Raw genomic sequence first — 19,190 nt, forward strand, 5'->3', positions numbered from 1 at the left:
ATTTAGATCAATTTGTATTGATTCTTCATTGCATTCCTCACCTTATAATTACCTTCAGCAGCAGCAGCACGGCCCTTCTCAGTTTGGTCATCACCAGAGGGTTGCTCCTCATCATCAGGCTGATCCTGTGTCAAGGCCTCCTCGGTGTCATCATCAAAGTCTGCAAAACATAACTAATGATTAATAAATGAGCAATGTCAACGTGAAAGAAAGATTATGGATTATTATATTTTGTCTCCGTGTCATGATGAACTTCGACTTCATGTAGAACTAGCGATCCGTTCACCTCCGTCGTCAAAAGCAGAATGGCGTTAAACCAACTTTATACTCCCGCCGAGCCAACGCCCGCATGTGCAGAATGCCACTCTATCAACGCTCGCTACCGCTAAACCACCGCTAAAGCAACGCCGGCTTCAGTGGTGCAACGCTAGGACAACGCCCGTGTTTTCTTACATCAGCGAGGACCTCACCTGGTCTCACAACACCCAACAAATGATGAAGAAGTCCCAAAGGAGACTGTACTTCCTGAGAAGACTGAGGAAATTTGGCATGTCCACCACAATCCTGAGTTGCTTCTACAGATGCACTATGGAAAGTGTCCTTACCGCCTCCATCACTGTTTGGTACGGTAACTGTACAACACGTGATAGGAAGGCACTCCAGCGGGTGATCAAGACCTCACAGAACATTGTTGGGGCAGCCCTCCCCTCACTGCAAGACATTTATACATCTAGAGTCCTACGCAGAACACACAACCTCATCAAGGACAGCACACATCCACAACACTCATTATTCACACTCCTACCGTCAGGCAGACGCTACAGGAGTTTGAAGTCCAGGACCACAAGGCTGGCAAACAGCTTTTACCCACAGGCCATCAGGCTTCTCAACGAAGCACTCGCACACGCCGCACGCAACACACGCACACACTCATAGCACTTTATTTATTTATTTGTTTGTATTATTTATTTGTATTAATGTCTCTTCTGGTGTTGTTGCTTAATTTATTGGTATTTATGTTTCTTATGTTCTTATTCTTTCTTGTGTTTTCTTTCTTTTCTTGGGAGAATGAACAGAATAAGAATTTCATTGCTTAGTATAACTGCTGTTTTACTGTGCACATGACAATAAAACTCTCTTGAATCTTCTTTTTTTATCCAATTTTGTGCGCGGTTACGAGCGGTGAGGATTTTTTTCACCGCTCCAGGGACGCTACAGCAAAGTTCGGGCGGTGTGACCCAGCATGCAGCAATATATTAAGTCTCCATTGCTGTAATGGAACAACACCCGTACTAGCTCATAGCTGCAACAAGTACGGTCGAGTTTTGACAGAGTCCTTAAAATCTTGCGTTTTTTGTTGTGTTTTTACTGAAGCGGGACTATTGTCTTATTGTCTCTGTTAATTCTTTCACTTGCCCTGCTGCTAAATTAAAAAGGAAACCAAGCCAATCTGCTTCTCACCTCCAAACAACTCCTTATCACTTCCTGTTCCTTTCTGAGATGCTGCCGAGCACGCGAACCCGTGAACTGGCGAACCTATACTCACTCCACTGATCTGTATTATATATCTGGATAGCTCATACGTCGCACGCCGCAGTGCAAAATGCTGAAGCCAAAGAGACGCCATCTTACCACTCACATGTCGACTACATTGGCACAGCGTACATAGTGTACAAAGCAGATGAAGAGGCTAACAGAACATCTATATTTGACATTAAAAAGCGGGGAGATTCTCCCATTCCTTCAAGTAACGCAACCTTGGTCCCTTAAAAACCATTTGATACGTTATTCTCTATCTTTTGGCTATATTAAATGTACTTTTCCCTTCCAATTCTCATTGCCTTTGGGACAAAATTCTACTGTGCACCCTGGCTCAGCACTCCCCTATAGCAATGATAGTTTTACTCCTCTAGAAAGAGATTTTCATTTGAACTGCATATCCCATCCCTTTTTTCCACTAAAATCCATGGTCATGATCCTTTACTTTTTATTCTTACTTTCATACAATTCACTATGCTCTCGTCTGTACAAAATATGAATCATAAAAGAGACAAGTTTTAAAATCATTTCACATTTTGATGATTATTTTGTTTGTGTTATGAAATAGAAATAAGCTCTTTTCTGATATAGAAATATATTTGAACAAAAACCACAGGAATAATATGTAATATAATATGTAATAATATGTAAACATTGTCTCCATATGGGGGTTCATTTGAAATTCGGGTAAACAACAATAAAAAAAGAAACGTATTTTTTTATATTTGCAAGCAACCGCAAATGATTTAGTAGTCTAGTGGTGGTTGTTTGTTTACATAGCCCCCACGGCCCCCCATGTAAAGCCCTTATGACTCAGGTATGGTATGATATGGACAGAATGTTTAAAAATGATCGAGTCCTTATGACTAAGCTGGCTTCACAAGTCACTGACCAATGGGCTATCCAGATTTATTAGTCCAGATCAGTGACTCACTAACACCGCATGAGGGTACTGACAATTGAATCGCGAACCTGACATCGGCTCAAAAAAATGGGGCCCCTAACCCGTGTTAACTCTATTCCTGAAGCAAAACCCAGCCCCAAGTCCCTAACTCCAACCCAAGCACTGAAGAAAAAGTCTAGCTTGAGTTACAAACACAAAAAAAAGTTTATTAGCACTGGTAAAGTCCAGAGGAGCAGAAGAAAAAGATGCTGAGTCATGCTCAAAGTTCACCATCAGGAGGAATCTAAAAATATTTACAATGGTTGTCTTCGCCAGTGTTCTAAGCCACGCCCTTTCAGGTGCGTCCTCATGGGCGGAACCGCTCATTATTTGGCAGGCTTGGCGTCGGCGGGGTTCTCGCCGGTGTCGAGGCTCTTGAGCAGGCGGAAGAGTCCGGCTGCCTCGCGTATGCGACTGAACTCGATGCAGAAGGCCTGCACCTCGATGAAGAGGTCCTGCACGTTGATGATCTTGTTCCGGATCAGCGACTGCAGGAAGACACACACCAGGCGCACCAGGCGGTTCTGGAAGAGGGGGCGGGAGGAGCAACAACAGTGAGGTCACATGCTCAGATCCGTTCTGACCTTTGACCCCGGCATCAGGATGCTAACCTGCATGTATTTGTCTTTGATCTGCTCACAGGTGGAGATGCAGTTGGAGATGTACAGGTGGATGAACTCTGGAGGCAAGTCCACCGCCGTGGTCAACCTGAAGGGGGACAAGGTCACGTGACCGCTTAAAAGCCTTGATGATGGGCATAGTTTCGCCCTGGAACAGATGAATTCTATTGACATTGTTTCCAAATTCATGTTAATACACCTTAGAGCAGGCATGTCCAAAGTGGGGCCTGGGGGCCATTCTACAGTAAAAAATAGAATTTAACTAAAAAAATAAAACAAACTAATAAAAACAAAAGCAAACATGGAAAATCAGCAGTAATTTTACAAGAATAAAGTCACATTTTAAGAGAAAAATGTAATCTAACAGGAAAAAAAGCCATCATTTTATGAGAATAAAGTCATAACGTGGAAAAAGTAACCTCATTTTAGCAGCATAAAGTTGAAATATTAAGGAAATATTACAAACATTATCATTATCGTAATATTACAAACAAAAAAATGAAGTCATTTTTGGAAAATTAGGTTGTGAAAAAAGTGATAATATTATGAGAATGAAGATATTCAGGACAAGTGGTTAGCATGGTGGCCACACAGTCAGGAGATCAGGAAGCTCTGGGTTGGCATCTCCGTTGGGCAATGTCGATGTGGAGTTTGCATGTTCTCCCCGCATGTTCCTCCCACATTCCAAAAACATGCATGTTAGCTTCATTGGAGACTCTAAATGGTCCATAGGTATGAATGGGAGTGTTTGTCTATATGTGCCCTGCCATTGGCTGGACACCAGTCCAGGGTGTACCCCGCCTGTCGCCCCAAGTCAGCTGGTATAGGCTCCAGCATACCCCCCATGACCCTAATGAGGATTAAGCGGCATAGACAATGGATGTATACAGTAAGTTGAAATAGCTGGGGGAAAAAATTTTTTTTTTTACAAGAACAAAGGCAAAATTTGAGAAGAAAGTTGTATTCTAATGAGGAAAAAGTTGCAAATCTTAGGAGAATAAATCATATTATGAGGAAAAATAATGTCATTTTAGTATCCTAGAGTTGAAATATTAAAGAAAAATTAAGCTATTTTCTTCAAAGTCATAATATGATAAACAAACAGAAGAAAATACATTTTGGGGAAATTACTTTGGGAAAAAAGTTAGACTATTAAGGGAATAAAGTCATAATATGAAAATAAAATGTAAGATTATTTATGAAGAAAAACAAAAAAAAACACAGAAAAAATGGGGACAAAAAAGCCAAAAGCATGTCAATAATAGGCTGTTCTTCATTCAAAGCAGCCCTAAAATCCGTTCATTTTTCGGCAAGTGGCCCTCGCGGGAAAACATTTGGGCTATGTTCCCACTGCAGGTCAATTCCCTTTTTTTGCTCATATGTGACCTGTAACTGATTTTTTTCGTGGCAGTGTGGATGGCACAATTCCCATTTTTTCAAATGCAACTAATTGGTACGTGGACATAAATCCGATACGTGTGCAATGCGACTGCAGTATGATCGGTCAGCTGGCATACATCCCACCTATACGTCATCCAAAGGCGTGCATTGTCGTGCCTGCTGGATGTGGGCAGTAATGGAAAGGCTAAAGTTCCTCTTCTCATCCAATAATGATTTTTAAAAAGGTGTTCGAGAAGCAGCTCTGGTGTCTCACCACTCCTGCCTCAGACATACCACCAGTACACCCACACGCACCTTGGAACAGACGTGGCAGCAGGTGGTCTACGAACTTACCCTGTTTCCTTCTAATCTCCTACACGGAATTGTTTTGTTGAGAAAATATTGACTCCCGTTGCACCTTGAAATTGCCAAATGCGTTAAGGAGAGAACGCTGCTAATGTGCTTTTGAAAAGGTACCGGACAAATGAGGTGTTTTTGCATATAGTATCGGATCAGTATCGCAGGTACCAGCCTGAATTTTACCTAGTGTAGGCTCGGAAATGAACTCAATGGTACCGCACATCACTAGAGCACAAAGTTCAGCAACCTTTACTTCCGTAAACACAAGTGATGACATGCACTTGACGCTTTGTTGAACGGGACCTATGCCGCTTTTCCTCTTTTCTGACCCATCAATGTTGTTCCGATGTTGCATTCTCCTGTTAATCCATGCCAACGTGTCACATAATGAGCTTTGCACATTTGGAAGTGAGCGGCGGCGTACCGGTTGACAACCTCCATGGAGTGCAGAGACATGTCCATGTTGACGAGCACAGAGAAGTACTCGGTGATCTGGCTGCTCTGCATCAGCTTGAGCAGCATCTCGATGGCCACCAGAGGGTTGTTCTCCACCAGGTCAGGCAGCTTGGCAGGGGACAGCCCGATGTGATACACCAGCTTGGGGTCCTTCTCCAGCTCGGCCAGCAGCTAGAGGGCGACAGAGAGGAGAGTCCTTCGCCCATTTGGGACGAGTGCACAAAAGGCAGGCAACGAGGTCTGCTCACCTGTGACTGCTGCTGTGCCGACAGCGGACTCTTGAAGGCCTTGGACATAATGCGTTTGATCTCCACGCCCGTGCTGTTCTTCACGCACATGGAGCGGTCCCACTGGACGCCGTGGTCCGGCTCGGTGGGGTTGAGCCATGCCAGCTCGTCCTCGCACGTGTGGAGAGGCGGCGGCGGGCGGATGAACTCGGGGCGAAAGTGACCTGCGGTTGAACGCACATTGCACCATGCGTGAAGACATCACATCATCTAGCAAGCGCGCCACTAAGTACACTGCCTATATAGTACACTTATTGAAGTGCACTAACAGAAGGATTCAGTTTGAGACACAGCACTGGTCGATGCGAGTACTCACTCTCCAAGGGTGGGCGGGGCCCCGTCACCAGCGACTCGATGATCTGATTAGCCACCGAGCTGTCAAAGCCGGAGTTGGACGAGTCCGGATCGGGGTCGTTGAGGATGCTGGGGAAGCTGGCCTTGCTCTGGGTTGGCAACTCGGATTGACGCTCTGCAGAAGCAGAAACGACGCGGCAGGTCAACAAGGCGTTAAGGTGGCTGACGGTGAGAGAGAGAGAGAGACCTGCTAGGGCAAGCTGCAGCCCGCTGATGTCGATGGACTGCGGCATGCTGCTGACGTCCATGCAGGACACTTGGCGAGGCGTCTTCTTGAAGAGGTCTCTGGGCGGTGCCAACATCAGCTGGGACAGGAAGAACTTCTCGGGCTGGGTGATGGGTGGCAGGAAGCCTGCTCACATGACAAATAAATGTCTCTCTTGAGAGGACATGTTGGACATTCATCATCACTTGACTCATTTTTACTGGACGCTTCATTAGGTATACCAATGCCCTCCGATACAAAGATAGTACGCACGTTGTATTGAGGTGTACAAAGCACCACAGCCATTTCTAATGTTTTGACTGATAGAGGGTCACCGAGCATCAGTGGCAAATCTCATTTTAGCATGTTCATACTTTTTTACTCCTTATATTTTCATGCATATTTAATGTTCATACCTTATCACTCCTTATATTTCCACGAATTTCATGTTCACACCGTAATGATCTTTATATTGTCATGTTTTTAAGCTAAACTAGCTTTTAGCAGTTCTGTTGACTTGTCTTTCATGGAAATGAAGACAAAAGTCGAGTGTCGTGCATGACGAGCACACTTTAGTTTGAATTAAAGACAATGAAAGTTGTTTACCATGCATGCGCACTGACCTGAGAGCACCTTCTCGTGCTCGGGGGGCGCGGGGTTGAGCAGGTGCGCGAACACAGCAGCGAAGGGGTTGGCGGCCAGCGGCTCGGTGCGGTACATCTCCCACAGTAGGTAGAGAGCGGTCAGCCGCTGCGGGGAGCTGGGCAGCAGGTCAGGCTGCTGCAGGAGCATGACCAGCGCCGAGCCGACACGGAAGTGCTCCGCCTTGCCGAAGTAGTGGTGGAAGTGCGTGGAGAGCGTCTCGAAGGTGTTGGTGCAAGCCTCCTCCGAGATGATGCTCAGAAGGTTGGACAGCTCCTTGGGTGCTAGAGTCATGGTGGAGCCTGCAGAAGATCACCTAGCGGAGATCCTTCATGTTTGTGGCGTCTGTCAATGTCTGTAAGGAAAGCGAAGGGTAGCCAGTTAGCTAGCTGTGCGTTAGCTTGACACCGCTAACCGACATAAAATAGGGAAGCCATGGTGAAGTAAAAGTCGGGTTGTCAAGTTTCCACCCCGGGGTGTCTTTAGGCCCTTATGGAGCCATAAACACAAACAAGTCCAGGTTATTTGGCGCGTTTTTTTTCGAAAACAAAACTCAACAGAGCCGGCGAGCTTGTTGGTTTTAAATCACGATTTGACCGTTTCCGGTGAAGTGCATCATGGGACCTATAGTGCAACGGTTTAACAAATGTTCCGTAGTGGTGCGTCATGGAACTTGTAGTTTAATACCGTGAAGATCAAAACTTCCTCAACAAAGTCTAATCCTTCACGCATGTTGTCGATTTTTGGTTTATTACAATCAAAACACACACAAAAGGCAGAGGTCACAAATAATTGCAGATTATTAAAAAAAATCACATTTCAAATCACAAACTTTATTGCCTGTACATTTGTACTTCAACAAGGAACATTAAAAGTAAGATTAACATTTTCTTCTACTTCCGGCATAGACATAGATAGACGCCGCACCGAGTGGGTTTGCTTATTTTCATAAAGCGACCTTCTACAAAGAAACTTAAGTTGAATTATCTTGTTTACACATTCACACACGCACTAATATAATTGGGAAACCAAATTATATATATTATATAAAATTATAAAGATAATTGGGCACTAAAAACAATATGATTGTTTTTAGTGCCCAACTCTTTCCCAATTATATTAGTGCGTGTGTGAATGTGTAAACGAGAGGCATTAACTTAAATTTCTTTGAAGAAAAGCGCTTAACGAAAGTAAGTACATTTAACTGTATTGTATTCGTTTACAGAGGAGCCTTGACCCATCCAATATGGCGGCGCCGTTGACGGACGGCTGAGCGCTCGATGCGGCGTCCATCTACGTCTATGACTTTTGGCATGAACTTTAACCCTTTGTGTACAGTTAATCTTACTGTCCTTTGTTTGGCAATTAGAACTACAACATTGGTCCAGCATTGTTAATGATATTGAAATATTTTACACAGCACAACATGAAAAATAGATATATTTTTTTATCAAAAGCACAAAATATCACTATATATATATGTATATATATATATATACATACACACAATTTTTTTGTCTAAACTTCTCGCCTTCATATTGATTGGTCACATGATCCTGCTGATTATATTGGCTCATTAGCATACACTTTTGAGGGTAAAATCCTTCACTCATTGACATTTTGGTTCACACTGTGTACACACACACACACACACACACACACACACACGTTTTTATGGCACAAGAGGTCATCCGTTAAAGGGCAAGAGACGCAGAGAGTAAAGCATAGAACAATAAGAAAACGTATGAAGCAGAAGCATATAAAATGTCACATAACATGACTGTAAACACAGCACACATGCAAGCAAACACGCTGTAAACTAGAAAACGTCCACCAACGTCCATGGTAACACCACAACAGCTGACGGAGACTGTGTGACTTCAGTTTGAGTGTCCTTTTCAGCACAATTCATGCATTATTATTACTGTTATAGTGTGCTTTTATTTAGCGTTGCGTCTGCTTTTGTATGGGAGCTAACCACAGCAGAAGTGCAAGGGCTTGTGGGGAAAAAAAAAAAAGTCAGTCGGCGTAGTGCATGATGGACTCCACGTAGTTTCCGGGGAAGAGTCCGGTGGTGGCGTTCATAACGCCTTCGAACCAGCCGTCCTCGTTCTTCTTGACGACATAAATGATCGCGCCTTCCTGGAAGGATAGCTCGTCCTCCTTGTCGGCTGCGTAGTCGTAGATGGCCACCACTGGGGGATGGGGGGTGAAAAACAGGGCTATTTGGCAGGTTGAAATGCTAAAAGCGCGCTAGCTGGAAGAGAGGACAGTCACGCTGTGTTTTGGGAAATTCACCATTAAAAAGGAGCGAAGAAGAAGTGGAAGCGGGTAAATATGGCGATCATCATTTCCGGTAAGGGTGCGTGGACAGTGCTACACCGTCACAATTCACACACTCAGGAAGCAAGTACACAGTGTGATTAGTATACTTACTGAAGTGTAAGTACAGATTGAAACAGCAATGAGAATAAGGACTGTGTCGCAGGTCTGACTCCCGTGAGTCACCGTGTGCCTGTGTTTACCTTTCTCCTGGTAGGTTCTGGGAGCCCAGGAAGGGTCTTCCTCTGCGTACGGGTCGTTGTACTCCACCACCGACGAGTCCTCCTCTTCCCGTCCTCCCTCGACAGGCCGAGTGGGAGGAGTCTCCTCAGTCCTGGATGGGTCCTCGGGGGCCAGTTGAGGTGGCGGGGGCACGTCTGAGACTGGAGGCGAGTGGTCACCACATTGGTAAGAGTTCTCACGCACACTTCACCACCGCTGCCCACCAAATAAGTACTTACTGGACTCTTGAACCCGAGCGACGAAGCCCATGAGAGGAAGCTGAGGCGTGAAATGGAGGAAGGAGGGGGGCGGTGGCGAAGCTGCAAACACATCAGTTGTCACATGACCAGATGAGCGTTAAAAAGTCATAGTCAAGCGCACTAGCATTGTGCTAGCGGTGCACATCCTAACCCGGACTCTGGCTGTGGTAGGGCCCTCCATTGACCTGGTTCTGTGTTGTGATTGGCTGCCCGGTCACAGATGGTGGGCGGCGGTAAGGCAGAGACCCGCCCACCTGCTGCGCCTGCTGCCGAGGCTGAGGCCGGTTCATGCTGTAGAATTGAGGAACCTCCGGACCTACGCAAAACAGGAAGTGATGACTCATTGAAGAATATGCTAATGTAGCGTTGTCATGACAGGAATGAAGATGACAGCATCAAAATCAAAAGTCAGCATTTCCTGGATGGCATTAGATGGTGTGCCTAATGAAGTGACAGTCAGAGGTCAGGGTAGAAACTGACCTTCCTCGGGCGAGGACGAGGAGAGGAGAGAAGGTTGGGGAGGTGAAAGGCCGGGCGGGATGTGGGAGGGGACGGGGTTAGAGGGCTTCCAGCTGGACGGAGGCGGCGAGTGAGTGTGCTGCGAAGGCGAGGTCAGCGGCAAAAAGGCGTTGGGCTGCGTTAAAGTGGCGGTGGAGGAGGAGGAAGAAGAGGAGGTAGAAGAGGTTGGGGAGGAGTTAGGGGCCGTGGAGGAGGAGCTAGCGGGTCCGGCAGTCAGGGAAACTTGAAGGAAGGAGGCAGGATGTTGGTTTGGTTGTCAGACACCACCAGCAGGGAGACAGTGGAAACTCTAAAGCCAATGGAACGGTTGTGTGTGTGCGCTACCTGGAAAGGTGGAGGGAGGGGAGGGTGTTGGCACGGCGATGGGAACGCCAATGGACCCGCTGCCGCTGTTCTCTCTGCTGCTGCTCCGACTGCTGCTGCTAGGATGACTCCCCCCGCTGCTGCCGCTTTTACACACACACATTTTTACAAAAACATGAAAAAAAAGTCAGGAATAGCGACAGAAACAAAACGTACGTCAGACATATAGTGGAGACGTGGCAGCGAGGCTGATGGAGACAGAAACATGTTAGCATCGTGGGAAAAAAAGCATAGGAAACGTTAGCAGGAGCAAAAGAACAGCGGGAAAAGTTGTAAGGATCTGATTGGCTGAAGGCTCTGGATGGGGGCGGGGTAACAGAGAGAGAACAAAGCATCTACAGCAGGGGTGTCCAAAGTGCGGCCTGGGAGCCATTTGCCAATAAAAAGGAAAAATGAGCAGTAATTTTACAAGAATAAAGTCAAAAAGTTGTAATCTAAGGAGAAAAAGTCCTAATTTTATGAGAATAACGTCGTAATATTATGAGGAAATAATAAAGTAGCATAAAGTTGAAATATTCAAGAAAAAAAGAACTTTTTTTCGTAATATTATGAGAAACAAAACAACAAAGTTGTCATTTTTGGAAAAGTATGTTGCGGAAAAAGAATAAAGTCAAATATTATGGAAATAAAGTCACAATTATGAGAAGAAAATACACAGGCAAATAGTTGAAATGGATGGAAAAAAAACAAAACAGAAATAGAAAAAACTGCTGTAATTTTATGACAATAAATCAAAATGTTGATATAAAAACTGTACGCGAATGAGAAAAAAAGTCAAAATTTTACAAGAATAAATGAGTAATATTGTACTTTTAATAGCACAGAGTTGAAATACTGAAGAAAAAAAATTTATTTTTAAAAAAAGTTGTAATATGACAAACAAACAAAACAAATATAATTTATATTTAAATATAAATAAAGTTGTAATTTTTTTGTAATTAATTTGTGTAAAAACTTTAAATATTATGGCAGTAAGTCACAATATTACAGGAATAAATTCATAATATTACAAAAATAAGAGAGAATGAAATAAGTTGATTGGTTTGATCATGAAGGCTTGCAAAGGTGGTCTTTGTTTCCCATCCAGAAGAACCTTCAGGCCAAAGTGTGAGGAGAAAAGCTGCAGAAGGCGACAGAATGAGGATCGATGTCGCTTAAAACAAAGACAGCGAGAAGCAGCGCTGGACGGGAAGAAGAAAAGCGATGCAAGGACGAGGAAGGACTTTGGCGCTCCTTCCACGGCGGCCATGTTGACGATGCTACCTGTACGTCCGAGGCCGGTGACTGAGCGTGGCTGTGTGCGCTGGACTGGGAAGCTGCCCGGCGGCCATATTGTTCCTGGTGGGGCTGGAAACGTAATCATTGGGAACGACCGGCGGTCGCACAGGTTCCAGTGTCCTGTAGGGGGAGCTCTTCCTGTACGTGCATAAAAGGTGAGGGTGGAGTCAAGACGTCGACATCACCTTAGAAAAGGAACATGAATATTCCCGACGGACAATGCACACAATTCATTGCTGCTACAGTAATCCCTCATTTATTGTGGTTAACTGGTTCCAGATAAGTGAATTCCTTGATAAGTGAATTTCCACAAGGTCCTTAATTATAAATGGAATATTTTCGTAGTTAGAGCATAGAAAACCTTTTTGGGGCGTTCTAAATGTGGGTTTTACCATCATTAGAGCCCCCTAGACATAAAAAAATACCCTTTTAGTCACATTTACAGTCATATCACCCAATATAATAGACAAAATAAGGGAAAATAAGCCATTTAAATCCTTGGTGGGTGGAGGCGGGGGCTGGTAGCATACACACAGAGTGCAGAAGAGTGTAACGCAGCCAAAATTAAATGAGTAGATTACAATATATTGTCATATTTTTCATATTTCTGCATTGTACTTTTCTTAAAAACCTTGTCTTGGACCCCATCTCGTGTATCGTCTCGTGATTTACCTATTTTATTTAACTACTATTCAACCACCAAACAGCATGATTTATTAATGAATGTATTTTTGAAAAACCATGACAGAGTAAAGCCGTGAAAGTTGAACCGCAATGTGGTGAGGGACTACTGTACGGCTGATAAAGCTTTCAGGATGGCCACAGTTCCACCCTGGAACAGATCATTTCCATGACTTCCTATCTCCATCGAATGGAACAGATTGTGGTAAATTAGCTTCTGTGAGTGTGTGTGTGCAATGACAGAAGGATCACAGCGGGACACTACTCATTCTTGTGTGTGTGTGTGTGTGTGTGTGTGTGTGTGTGTGTGTGTACTGAGCTCCTTCTTGCTTAAACTATGTCATCATGTGTCATTTCCGGACTTTCACCGACCTCAAACATCCACGTGGCTTTCACATTGGGACTATTCCTGCCTACAATAATTAGCATGTTGTGTTCATGATCAGCAGGCCGTCGGAACAGCCGGGAACGCTGACTCAGTCAATCCCAGCCAGCTGGCTGCGGGCCAACAGCGGGTCGCTAATTGTATTATGCTTTACAATACAGCGTGAATCTTGCGTGCTTTGACAAGGCTGGCTAAACTTGAGATCTTCCATAGCGCTCCTTTAATGTGCAGACATCCCTGGGTAGAAAGCGAAGTGTTATTAGCAATGGTGAGGACAGCAGAGAGCGTGGCGGTGAGAGGATGAGGAGGAAGAGGAGCTTCAGATGTGTGACCTACATGTTGGAGGAGAGATGGAACAACAAGCTTTCATAACGCATGATGTTATTCCTCTCAGCATTGTGTGTGTGTGTGTGTGTGTGTGTGTGTGTGTGTGTGTGTGTGTGTGTGTGTGTGTGATGTCATCCCTTGTGCCGACTCAAATTTGTAATCATCTGGCCCCAGGATGTTTCCAGACATGCACATGCACATGCACACGCACATACACAAGTTAAGATTGTTACAATTACGTCCCAACAAAGAAAAGAGGACAGCAGTGCTTCATGAAGGTGACATGAGTACGTACCCAAAGATGCTCCTTCCTGTTCTGGGAGGGCTGGGTGGTTTCTGACTGGGGGGATTGGACCTGGACAGACCACCTCCCATCTTTATGTTCTCGTGCCCGTTCACCTGTTGGAAGATGTTTTTCATCCTTAAGGCTTACAGGCTTACCTTTTGATATACTGTATGTATATATTTTAAAGCACATCGTCTTGGTGGTTTAGCCGATTCACAAAGACCGTCCAACCCTCGCCACTTTACGCTTCCGATCTCACGGTTTCACTCTATCACGGTTTTAATCAAATATATTCATAAATTATGCTGTTTCGTGGTTGAATACGACCTATTATTAGTCCAAAAATATGCATATTTAAGCAAAGGTTACATTTTTTCGCCGAAATCTTGGCATTTTCAAGTATAAAAATGGTTGAACGAATGAAAATACAAATATAAGGCATTCAACAACGATAATGTGAAGTATTCTACACTGGTCACTAGGCATCAGTAATGTTACTGTCATGTTTAGTAAGACACACAGCGCCAAAATTGATCACCAGATCAACAGGCTTTTATTGCAGGCTCAAATGATCTCACAACACACACAATAATCCTTAACACGGGCTACTGTTACAGCCGTAACGCACACCAAGCTACTAACAATCAACTCTGAACCCCCAAGGTCACGAGCAGTCCTCTATTTTCTCTTATTATGGGGTAATAAGAGTGTAAAGGTGACTCTAGGGGTGTTAGTTCATGTCTGGAGGGCTCTAATGATGTTAAAAAACATGTAGAAGGTCGTAAACGGGTTTTGAAAATATTCCATTTATTAATAAGGAATCCTACTTTGGGGAAATTCACTTATCACGATCGGGACTGGAATCATTTGAGCTCAATAATAATAAGGTTATTCTTACTGGGTTAATCGATTGGTCTTTTGGGCAGCACTGGTCTATGCTACTAATTGACGGGGATGGGACTTGGTGTTGCTTTCGGTCCTCCATGTGCTAGTGGCTGTTCCCACTGATGGTCTTTACTACTGCGACTCCTTTGGGTATCATGACATGTTCCTATTGGTTCCTAGTCGAGTCCTTGCTGCATTACTGCCATCGTTACCGGTTTGGGTTTTTATTGAAGTTCATTCTTACCTTAAACCTCAACAACCACTTAACACGTCAATGAAAGCAACGTGAGCAAGAAAAAACAGAGAGGGAATCAGCGTTAATAGAAACATAAACAATAGGAGGACCAAAGGGCTCCACACCCATCAACGTTTGTGCAGCCTCATTCCCACCTTGACGCCATGTCCGATGTCATCCAGCACGCCGTAGTCGATGGGCTTGCGTATGTAACGCACGGGCCTCTCCAGATTGGGCGGCGCCACAATCTTATGCGAGCGTGAGGTGTTCTTATTGGTGGTCAGAATGCCGATCTCCCGCCTGGCCACCTTCTCCTTGTGGACATCGATGGTCTACAAGGACAAGCCGACAGATGCACCGGCTCAAATTAGCAACACAGACTCTTTCAAACGGATGATGTATTCATGGACATCCTCGTCGTGACCACCGACCGTTGATCGGCACTTTGTGGCGTCTGTGAGCTCGCCCGAGTGCGATGCTTTGTGTGAGGGAGAATTGCTGCCTGCGCACAACACTCGCCTACACAACAGCTGCCACTGAACGCACAGCGCTGCTTCCCACATGACCATCTCAGGCCTGGAATGAGAGCCGCTGTGTCACATGACTTCTGCATGCACGGTAAAGCGATAATGGGTCAACATTTAAAAAGGATAGTTACACTTTGTGGACAAACGTCTTGGGACAGGGCTCTTAATGAATACATGAACGAATGAGAGGTTGAACCAGAGTCCTCATTCGTCCTTGAATCTTAATTTTTTCATCCTCGCAAGACATTTTGGGCATTTGTATGCTTCCACTTTGAGGAAGACCCTTTTCTGTTCCCAGTTAGTGTTGTGTCATCACCTGCGCAATGTGGTTGATGGAGCTCTCCATGCATCGCAGCTGGGATGCCTGGATGTCCAACATCTGCAGCACGTTGTTGGCCAGCGTGTTGATGAGGTAGGCCACGCTGGCCAGAGACTGAGTGGTGTAGCTCTTGGTCTCCTCCAGCGCTCGATGCTTGTCTGTAGCCTGCACACACAAATACACCTTTACAGTCTCACCCTCCTCTATTGCTCTTAATTACTTCCAGACCCGACCGTGATAAGTGAATTTGCGCAAAGTACGTGTCTTCACTCAGAAATTGAATATTTTCATAGTTACAGCATAAAAAACCTGTTACTACAGTAAATGCAGTTTAGAGCCCTCTAGACATGACATAACACCCCTATAGTCACCTTTACACTTGTATTACCCAATATAGTAGACATAATAATAGAAAAGAAGACATAATATAAACTCACACATATTAGCATTGGGAGAGTGGCTGGTTTCTTTTTTTTTACTTCCTGGACTTCCATTACTGACACCTAGTGACCAGTGTAGAATACTACACATCAACGTGCCTTTCAGTTCATTTAGTCATCTTTGTTATTGTATTGGAGTTCAACTGTACTGCATATGATGTCACCAATGAGGCCTTCCACAAGCTACAGAAACAGATGACATGTCATTTGTTGTAAGTACAGTCATGGAAAGTGATTACAGCACCCTTGTTTCTTCAGTTTATTGGTCCATTTGAACTAATTTGTCCAAACAAAGGTACCTTTAGTTGTATCAGGCATTCACATGAACAAGAAAGTGAAGAATCAAGGGTGCTCTAAATCACTTTTTCCATGACTATTTATCAGTAATGCGGTGAAAATGAGAGGAAATGTGAATACAGTGTTCCCTCGTTTATGACGGGTGGTTCTAGGCAAGCTAGCGATGACACAGGAGACATGGCAGGGCAGCACGAAGGAGACGGATTGACAACGGTCTACAGCCAATCAGGGCGCAGAAAACAATGAGCGGTGCAGACAGACGAGAGGGGGAAGAGACACAACTTCCCCACAATGCAATTCTTCTTAAAGGGCCAGGCTCGTCCTGTAACAGCGTTCATACTAAAAAAAAAAAGCACAAAAAAAAAATTCTGCGAAACAGAGAATCCGGGAAAGGTGAACCACAATAGAGCGAGGGAACACTGTATTTACTTTGCAAATCGATTTTGGTGTGCGCCCCCACAATTTGAAGTTAGGGGCCACCGTGCTACTAGTTAAAAAAAAAGTTAGTCTGCAGCCCTTATTGACATGCATCTTTACTTGACAGCAGAACACGACGCAAAGTAACACTGGTTGTAAATATGTGTGCATATATACTGGCAGTCTTGGCGCATGTTGATGAAGACACTACTGTACATCACATTACACAATGTGTGTGTGTGTCTGTGTGTGAGTCTGCATGACTGGATGTGTCAACACGTGTGTGACCATCTGTGTAAGCTTTCATGCAAATGATGTGTGTGTGTCTAAGGAGGACTACCAGGTCATTGCAAACTCATTCATGCCTGAGGTTGACAAGAAACACACTGACACCAGTGTGTGCACGTGCAACACACACACACACACACACACACACGAGTTCATGGCCTGAGTCAGTAAAAAGTGAACTATCTCAATAATAATGAATAAAAGTTTGCCTGATGGTTGTGACCTACATCCGTTTAGCATCAGCAACCCCAACCTTAACTCAAACCCTAAACCTAGCACTAACCCCATCTCTACCCCTAAAACCCTCAACATCGGTCTGGTCCATTACAGTTGCGTTATTGGTTATTCAGAACCAGCTGGCCCAGCTCTGCAACCATTCATTGAAACTCTGTGTGGTACCACCAATAACATCCTCAGTGTCTTAGCCACAGGACATCTGACGTCCTGACCTAGTTTGATCTCTGCCAGCCTGGCCGGAGGACACAAACACACATCAACACACACACTGCTCATGCTGCTGTGTCTACACACCATGAGAATATACACAAGCTCTCTTATGGACTGGGCCGGGCTCCTCCTACTGGACAACCAACCTCCAAAATGGACACAGAGTCAGCACCCACGGGGAGCCGCCTGCAGCGCCGCCATGTGCTTCCAATGAGAGGAAGAGCTCGCATTACACGATGACTACCGTACAGCTAAATGGTAGCAGCTGTGAGGGACGCAGAAGGACGGAGGCGGGACAGGACCGGCTCGTTAGAACAAAATCAGGTTTGATTGGAATATTTTGCCCTAAGAGACGATAGCATCTTCTGGCTGTAGACAAGTAGAACGTCCAGGCTGATGACGGAGAAGGACACTGATCACCGGACCATGTACACTGCACAAAAGTATCAGGACACCTTGAGAAAATGTGAAGTCATTACACCGAGGACAGCTTCTGCTCTTCTGGGAAGACATTCTGCCAAATGTCCGTGGTGAGGACTGGTGGGCGGTGCCTGCAAACCAATCAGCCATCGTCTTGTCATTCGTGCTATGAAACTCATAACCATTTTGCGCAAAATTAAGTACACTGACCATGAAATTCGGAAAACGTCGAGTGTAATGTAGCAAATAAGTAACCAAAATATTAGAAACACTTCTCAGTATACTATAAGCACGTTACATATTGTGAAATGAATACCTGTCAGTGCCAATCAATACCGCAAGCATCGTTATCTTTATAAAGGCAACTTTTTAGCTTTAAAATAATGCAGTGATAAAAACAAATCATGTTTGGAAATGTACAATATATCAGTAGCAGTAATTAACAAATCGTGAAGCGACTATAGATGCAAGTGTTCCGGACTCCCATATAAAACGCCGTCGTTCACGAATACCCACCCAGTGTTTACAGCCACATTGCGTAAAGGAGGACGTTGAGGGCATCGTTCGCAGTAGCGGAATGAGACGTTTCAATCGGCGCGCTTGTGAGACATATTTGAAGCGTTCATCGAGGGGTATAACACTTTGAAAAGTAAAACAACTTTATACAAAATTCTCAATCCATGCAACAATAGTCAAGACATTTTTCGCAAAAACTTTAGTTAGCTGAATAAGCGTGATCAGAAATCAGAATGTGACCGTGTTTTTACGTTGAGCTGCCGGTGAAAATCAAATAATTGTAACATAACGGAGCACTGGCCACTCATCCCCGGCGGCCCGCCCACTCCATGCGAACCCAAAACCTGATACATTGCTCCTCTTCCAGTCGTGAATCTCCCAAAGACCTGGTACCTGGACATAGTTGTTCTCGCAGTACTCTGCCACTCGCTCCAGGTTGGGGAAGCTGTCCAGGAGAGCTCTCCTTCCTGCAGGAATGTCCTCTTCCAGCAGCATTTGTAACTCCGCCATCTTTACATGTTTGCCTCGCGAGCGAGCTTCTCTACACACCCCTGCACCAGCTTCGCCGCTGTGATGCCTTCAGAGACACGCGGGAACGGCACAGTCAATACGCAAGCAGAACTTTAAACATGAAAAGACACAATCTAATAGAGATATTCTTTATATTTTTAGACATTGAGAGTAATATACGTATAACTTGTTTGTACTACTCATTTTTACTATTTTAGTAATTTAGTACAGTAATCAAAACGGAATACACGTACGCGACGGCTTTAAACGCACCGCTTCCAACTCCCTTTTCGAACGTTCATTCATCTTTTTTCAAAAATCATGAGCTAAGACATTTATTTACACCAACATGCCCGTTAAATGTAGCGAATAGGAACATTTACATTGTTTTTATTACACGTTATATTTAGACTGGGTCAATAGAAAACATTTCTTTATCTTTCTGCTGTGACTGACGCGT

General features: G+C 44.6%; 2 protein-coding genes across 11 annotated transcripts; both read right to left on the reverse strand.

The window, feature by feature from the left end:
* Positions 1 to 2,628: 2,628 nt before the first annotated feature.
* cnot11 (CCR4-NOT transcription complex, subunit 11) lies at positions 2,629 to 7,080 on the reverse strand. Its single transcript, XM_054787270.1, has 7 exons — positions 6,768 to 7,080; positions 6,127 to 6,291; positions 5,902 to 6,054; positions 5,547 to 5,749; positions 5,267 to 5,469; positions 3,094 to 3,190; positions 2,629 to 3,006 (listed from the first exon to the last, which is right to left on the reverse strand). The coding sequence occupies exons 1-7, from the start codon at positions 7,078 to 7,080 to the stop codon at positions 2,809 to 2,811; spliced, it is 1,332 nt and encodes a 443-aa protein (XP_054643245.1). The 3' UTR covers positions 2,629 to 2,808.
* LOC129187671 (abl interactor 2-like) lies at positions 7,001 to 18,759 on the reverse strand. Of its 10 annotated transcripts, none has more exons than XM_054787265.1 (12): positions 18,614 to 18,759; positions 15,393 to 15,560; positions 14,705 to 14,881; positions 14,559 to 14,576; positions 13,439 to 13,542; positions 11,736 to 11,888; positions 10,434 to 10,558; positions 10,071 to 10,331; positions 9,776 to 9,906; positions 9,570 to 9,650; positions 9,312 to 9,491; positions 7,001 to 7,141 (listed from the first exon to the last, which is right to left on the reverse strand). In XM_054787265.1, exons 1-12 carry the CDS (start codon positions 18,728 to 18,730, stop codon positions 7,103 to 7,105), a joined length of 1,554 nt encoding a protein of 517 aa, XP_054643240.1. In that variant the 5' UTR covers positions 18,731 to 18,759; the 3' UTR covers positions 7,001 to 7,102. The 10 variants fall into 10 exon arrangements, with proteins under 10 accessions (XP_054643240.1, XP_054643237.1, XP_054643234.1 ...); XM_054787262.1 differs by having other exon boundaries at positions 7,079 to 8,981; XM_054787259.1 differs by having other exon boundaries at positions 7,079 to 8,981; positions 9,742 to 9,906.
* Between the last annotated feature and the right edge of the window lie 431 nt (positions 18,760 to 19,190).

This window comes from Dunckerocampus dactyliophorus, chromosome 9 (genome assembly GCF_027744805.1).
Source record: "Dunckerocampus dactyliophorus isolate RoL2022-P2 chromosome 9, RoL_Ddac_1.1, whole genome shotgun sequence".
Classification (NCBI taxonomy): Eukaryota; Metazoa; Chordata; class Actinopteri; order Syngnathiformes; family Syngnathidae; genus Dunckerocampus; species Dunckerocampus dactyliophorus.